Source organism: Podospora pseudocomata, chromosome 3 (assembly GCF_035222375.1).
Source record: "Podospora pseudocomata strain CBS 415.72m chromosome 3, whole genome shotgun sequence".
Classification (NCBI taxonomy): domain Eukaryota; kingdom Fungi; phylum Ascomycota; class Sordariomycetes; order Sordariales; family Podosporaceae; genus Podospora; species Podospora pseudocomata.
Window position 1 is genome coordinate 829,293 of NC_085887.1, and position 6,978 is coordinate 836,270.

Below are 6,978 nucleotides of genomic sequence, written 5' to 3' on the forward strand. Positions count from 1 at the left end.
CGGTGTCTTGAGAGGATCCATGGTCCCGGAAAAGAGCACCGGTTGCGCATGACTCGGGACCAAGTTCGGACGACGATTCTAGGTGACGTTTACGGAAGGCTTTGATTCATGTGATTCCAATGCCGTTGATCGGCTGCCGTTTTTTGTTTGGTTCCAACGGTGTGGTGGGTGGTGTGTTGATGCTGTGCAGCATCAGAATTCGCTCAGGTGCTTGCGTTGGATTGGTGAGCGGAGGGTAATACTGCCTTAGTGTATGCAGTTTCAGGATCGGGGATTATGTGAGGGGAATACTGGGGGAGCGATGTCGGTGTTTTTTTTTTCCCCTTTGGGGGAATTGTATGTCTTGATGAGGTCGTCTGCTCTCTTTTCTTGGAGGGGAGAGGTGATGGCTTGTTTACTTTGGTAGATATCACGGTTGAGGTTGGGGTTGTTGAGGGAGTCAACCACGGTTGAACGTCTGGTGAGTGTGCTTGACGACTGACTGCATTTTCAGTTCTAATGTGCACCAGCGGGCGGATCTACAATAAAGGCTGGAGGAGATTTGAGCACTTACGGTTTGTCAGCTTTGCGCCTTCCTGCATCATCACCAACGTTACCGCCACCACGCCTTCCCAACCAACGACATCATCACCCCTTCGCTCGGCACCGGGCCCTCATTGAATTTTACGACCAACACTTAACCTTGCTTGACACCCACCTAGGTGTCAACCCTCCACGCCAATATCCCTAACTACCCAACATCAATTTCCCTAGCCATCCTCAACATGACCACCCCCACCCTCAACTACCTCACCACCCGCCTCCCAAGCCTCCTCCCAAAATCAACCCACCTCTCCGACATCCCCAACCCATTCCGTCTATTAGCCTCCCTCGACAGACAGAACTGGGCTTTTTTCTCGGTGGCGTTCTTCGCTTGGGTGAGTTAACACCATCACCGCAAATAAGATCTTACTAATAGTGAACCACCAATAAGACATGGGACGCCTTCGACTTTTTTACTGTTTCTCTCACCCTTCCCGACCTTGCCAAGTCTTTTGGTCGGTCACGAACGGAGATAACGTGGGGGATTACACTGGTACTGATGTTCAGGACGGTGGGGGCGGTGGCGTTTGGGGTTGTGGGGGATCGGTATGGGAGGAGGTGGGGGTTTGTGGTTAATAATGGGTTGTTTTTTGTTTTGGAGTTGGTGAGTTATTTCTTTTTTCAACCGAGGGGGGTGTTTTTGGGATGGGAGGCAGCGGGGAGGGATCAAACGGGATGGTACAGAAAAGGGATGGCTGTTGTTTGGTTTGGGGGTGGCAGGGGTGGGGGAAGGGGATTTGAGTGTCTGGACGGGGTGTGGGCCAGGATGTTGGAAGTACGCCCAGCGCGATTTCTCGGGCACCAAAGGCATCATCATGTTCCGCAACATGTATAGCCTTATTCGATCATGGCTGGTGGATTTTGGGAATGAGCATTTCATGTTTTGACCCAAGAGTTCACACACCTGGATGGACTTTGGAGGTGGGCTGGGGTTGCCATTCCTAAGCAAAAGAAGATTGCAGCTCGCCGCTAGATTTACAGCCGCGTTGACCGAGAGCTCTTCTCATCCGTCATCTCACCCGTGGGCCAACGTTGTCAAACTGGGATCAGACATTCGCCAACCGCAACAGTTTACCCTTCTACTACCTCAAGCAGATATTTACCATAATGGCAAAGGCAGGGGGGGTTGTTCCTGTGCGTGCGAACGGGAACTCGACTGCTTCCCTTGGCCCAAGAGGTATATCTCGAAATGACCCGGGGAGAAGCCGGAAAGGCTCGAGGCCAGGAGTCGGATGCAGCGGGGGCAGGGCCGGAGCCCTGGTTCTTGAGCAAACACTGCATGACGGGAACGGGCCCTGGTGTCTCTATATGCGACGTTGCATAGCCGGGAATTGAGGTTCTGGATCCCACGCCGAAGATAGTCGCGCAACCAGCGCTTCGAAACGGGGGGTGTTCGCAAAGTTGAGATGATGTCATATTCAAGGGTCCAAGCGGATAGGTCCGATTCAGGGATTAGGAACAAGCTCTTCCTTCCCGCGCGGATCTTATCTCTTGGCGATTTGACCCCTGGATCCCTGTTTTGGACTTTTTATCTTGGCTCTCTTCCTTCAACGACGGTTCCACTGAGTCTTTATTCAACTTGTTCTTTTCACCAGCTAACATGTACTACCTTCTAGGCAACCGGCTTTTGCCAAACCTACTCCCAATTCCTCGCCTGCCGCGCCCTTTTTGGGATAGCAATGGGCGGCCTGTATGGCAATGCAGCTGCCACCGCCCTTGAAGATCTCCCGCCGATCGCCCGCGGGTTGATGTCTGGTCTTCTCCAGCAAGGCTACGCTTTTGGCTATCTCCTCTCCACCGCCTTCTCCCGCGCCTTGGTTGACACCACTCCCTATGGTTGGCGCCCATTATTCTGGTTTGGAGCTTGTCCTCCTGTTCTCATTATTGGTTTGCGGTTGTTGCTGCCAGAGACGAGAACATACCAAAAGTTAAAGATGGAGCGAGAGCTCAAACACCAGCAGCAGCAAGATGAGGAGGAGGGTTCCGGCCAGGAGGGGGGAACTGGAACGCGCAAAAAGGGGGTGACGCATGTTTTTTGGGAGCAGGGAAAGCAAGTCATGAGAAAGGAATGGTTGTTGCTCACGTACATGGTGTTGCTGATGGCAGGGTTCAACTTTATGAGTCATGGCTCGCAGGACTTGTATCCTGTGCTGCTTGACACGCAGTTTTTGTTTTCGAGGGATCAGGGGACGACTATTCAGGTTATTGCCAATGTCGGGGCTATGCTCGGGGGTACGACGGTTGGGTTTATGAGTCAGTTTGCGGGCAGGAGACTGAGTATCTTGGTGATGTGTGTTTTGGGAGGCGCGCTGTTGTATCCGTATACTGCGACTGATGTCGCCAATCAGGGATGGGGGAGGATTGCTGCGGCGGCGTTTTGGGAGCAGTTTGCTGTTCAGGGGGCTTGGGGGGTCATACCCGCTCATTTGATGGAGTTGTCTCCTGCGAAATTCCGGACTTTTGTTGTTGGCACGTCGTATCAGCTGGGTAATCTGGTTAGCTCGGCATCGAGCACGATTGAGAGCACGATTGGGGAGAGGTTTCCACTGCCTCCGGAGACGACACCCGACGGGACAGTAGTTGGACAGAGATGCGAGTATGGGAAGGTCATCTGCATCTTCATGGGTTGCGTCTATGCGTATGTGGTGGTGCTGACGTTGCTGGGGCCGGAATGTCTTGGCAGGAGGTTTGACCGGCGTGATAGTGAGGCTTTGGAGGACACTGGGGTAGTATTTGGGGAGGATCATGAACAGGGTTTTGAGATCTTTCAAGGTGCACAGGGAGAAAGGGAGAAACGTGATCGGAAGGGTGAAGAGGCGGTATGACGAAGAAGATTGTGACGAAGGGACACGCGCGATGAGTACCTACATCCTAATACAAACTTTCAGCTCAGTTCCAGGTTACTTAGGCGTGGAGGCGTTGACACGTCTAACGGCTTCAACGGCGGCAAACTTGAGAGCGCCACACACCTGTCACTGACATCGTGACTGTTTGTGGTCATATGGACCCCGCGCTACACGTCTAACCTTTTCTTCCACTCTTCCCGGCATGTAAACTTATCTCTTTGCACTCAAATCTGTCCCGCTGCCACTAAACCGAAACCTCACCCTTGCACCCTTCCGAGAATCAACCACAAGATGACCACAATGGGCACGATGTTGCGGTTGCGCAAACCCTTATCGTCTTTCTTTCTCATACTACTCATATCGACTCTCGCACTTGCCTTACCCGCAGAAGCATCACCGCCGATCCACGACACAAAACCTGCAAGCACATCTGCCCGGCGTCGGACGATTGGCTGTCCGGGATTCCACCCTGATTTTGCGTGGTTGGTTCTCCCTCCCCGTAACCAGTGGGAGGCAGACTGGCTCAAAGCTCAGATACGCCAAGAGCAGCTACCTGCCGGGGAGAGGGCGATTCTCCTTGACCCTACTCCCCATCGGCTCTGTGTGAGGCAGTGCGTCATGGACAACTGTAAGGGTGTTTGTGGAAGGGAGTGGCAGGTGTACCCCGTTCATGGAGTGGATGAGGCACAAGACTGACGGTAACCTGGGATTATAGGGGTTGTTATCGGTACCAGTGCATTCCGGCTTGCGATTACGATTGCTGTGAGAGGGGTCTTTGATGGAGACTGGCAGGATGACGAGTGGGATGAATGAGATCTTCATATCTTTTTTCAATTGCTTTCTGCTATTGCTTCATCGCTTCTACTCATCGAACTTGCTCTTAGTGGTTTCAAGTGAGCAGTTCCCATCATGCTGGTTTATGCTCTCTGAGCTTGTTCAGGAAGTGATAGGAAACACGAAGGTGAATGCTCCGGTTCAATATAAATATGGCTTCCTTCTATTCACGGTACGTGTTAAATCTCGTGCTGTTTGGCCCTGGGGAGATCACCTGACTTGAGCCAAGTCGACGTCCCCAGGCCTTGCGGGTCTCTCCCGGTCCCTCCCAAGTGAATATTGCTCGACAATACCGAGTTGATACCCCATCACCGTCTAGGTTGGGCTGTTCACTCCCACTGTTTGCTTTTCACTCCCACTGTTTGTTTTTCACTCCCACCACTGCAACAAATCTGGCCTGCCCTCCTTCAATTTACACCACGCAAGCGATTTCCTACTGCTTTTTTGCTTCATCACCCAAGCCTCATCACCTGTGGTCTTTACGAGCGTTCATTTGCTCTTCCTTGCGATCATTTCCTTTTCCTTGCAATTAATTAACGTACTTTATAAGCGAGTCAGTCACATAAGTGGGCCGGTCACTTTTCGACCGCGACGCGTCCTCCTATACTCAACATCAACGTTCTCTACAACCCAACATGCCTCCTACCTTAAATGAAGCCAGGATAATCTTAGCCCTTGAAGCCATTTAAAACACTCCGAAATTAAGCCTCCGAGCCGCAGCAAAGCTATATAACATACCATTCTCAACCCTCCGTGACCGACGCGCCGGCCGGCCTGCACGACGCGATACAACACCCAATTCGAAAAAGCTCACTCAATCAGAAGAGGATGCCATTATTCAATACGTTATTGAGCTATGTGCGCGAGCTTTTCCACCAAGATTGCGTGGTGTGGAAGATATGGCCAACCAACTGCTACGCGTACGTAACGCGCCCCCTGTTGGCAAGCTCTGGGCACACAACTTCGTCAAACGCCAGCCACAGCTCCGTACGCGTTTTACGCGTAGATACGATTACCAGAGAGCCAAGTGCGAGGATCCAAAGGTCATTGCCGAGTGGTTTGCGCTCGTACGGAACACTAAGGCCAAGTACGGTATTGTAGATGACGAGATCTACAACTTCGACGAGACTAGGTTTATGATGGGCATTATCTTCACGGGCATGGTGGTTACAACCTCGGACGGCCTTAGCAAGGCAAAACTGACCCAGCCTGGCAACCGCGAATGGGCAACGGTGATCAGGGAGTCAATGCCCTCGGCTGGGCTATCCCTCCGTTTATTATTTTGGCCGCGCAGTACCACCTTGTCAACTGGTATACCGAGTGCAACTTACCGTCCACCTGGCGCATCGCAACTACCGATAATGGCTGGACTACCAATACGGTAGGCCTAGATTGGATCAAGCACTTCGACTATCACACAGCGTCCCGCACAAAGGGCAAATACCGGTTGTTAATCCTCGACGGCCAGGAAAGCCACCACTCGACCGGATTCGAGCGCTACTGCCAGCAGAACAACATTATCACGCTCTGCATGCCTCCGCATTCCTCCCACCTCCTTCAGCCACTCGATGTTGGCTGCTTTGGGCCGCTAAAACAGGCGTACGGTCGCCAGATCGAGGACTTGATGCGCGCGCATATCAACCACGTAAGCAAGGTCGATTTCCTCTGTGCCTTCCGCGAGGCCTTCTTCGCCTCTATAACGGAGAAGAATATACAGGGTGGCTTTGCGGGTGCTGGCCTTGTACCGTACGATCCAGAAAGGGTGCTTTCTAAGCTGGATGTAAAGCTTCGTACGCCAACACCCCCGACCTCACGGCCCGGCACTCCACAACCTTGGGTGTTCCAAACACCACAAAACCCCCGAGAAGCCAACTCACAGTCAACGCTCATTAAGACTCGTATTAGCAACCATCAAAATAGCTCCCCGACTTCGATGTTAGCTGCTGTAGACCAGCTTACTAAGGGTACGATGGCTGTGATGCACCAGGTGGCCCTCCTTCAGTCAGAGAACGCTTCGCTCCGCAAGGCCAATGAGGCACTAAGTAAGCGCCGGAGAGCTAAAAAAACACGTGTACGGCTCGGAGGATCACTTGCTATACAGGATGCACATGATCTACTGGACCAAAAGGCTGTGGGTGCGGAAGGAGTGCAAGAAACGCAGCAGGATGGTAGTGGTGCAGGGGGGTCCGTACGAAGGTTCGGTGCTGTGGTGTGTGCGGCAAGCCTGGCCATAATGCGCGCACTTGCCAGGAGGCTGAAGAAGCCTCAGATTCAGCTGCTTCTGATGTAATTATAGTCGGTTCCTAGTGTTGTGGTCTAGCAATTGAGGATAGTTGTAATAGAGTAGTAGAAGGTGCCTCACTTACTGATATGCCTCACTCACTGATAATGTACGTTATAGGTTTTTCACCCGGCCTACACGGCACGGTTTTCCTATATAAATAGCGACAGAAGGCCCGGCGCACTCTTTACAAAAAAGGGTAGAATGGTGTAGGAAGAATAAAAATACATTAATCTATTAGCCAGCAAAGCAAGGCAAGTCTCGCGGTAACAAACTTTCAAGTGATAGACTGTACAAAACAAAAATACCGTTCTCTATCAGATTATCCACCATGTGATGGGATTGCCCTCGGACTCCTGTCCATCCGCTCAAAAACGTACCTCGCCTCGCGCCCGGCAATTTCCGTCAAGTACGAATTCGGTGTCTCGGAACGGT

At 52.1% G+C, this 6,978-nt stretch overlaps 1 protein-coding gene across 1 annotated transcript; it reads left to right on the plus strand.

Moving 5' to 3' along the window:
- Positions 1 to 328: 328 nt before the first annotated feature.
- On the plus strand, positions 329 to 3,407 carry JEN1 (Carboxylic acid transporter; the record flags this gene model as incomplete). The annotated part of the gene is made up of 4 exons (XM_062888535.1): positions 329 to 460; positions 564 to 917; positions 974 to 1,186; positions 2,199 to 3,407. The coding sequence occupies exons 2-4, from the start codon at positions 765 to 767 to the stop codon at positions 3,405 to 3,407; spliced, it is 1,575 nt and encodes a 524-aa protein (XP_062744405.1). The 5' UTR covers positions 329 to 460; positions 564 to 764.
- Positions 3,408 to 6,978: the final 3,571 nt, after the last annotated feature.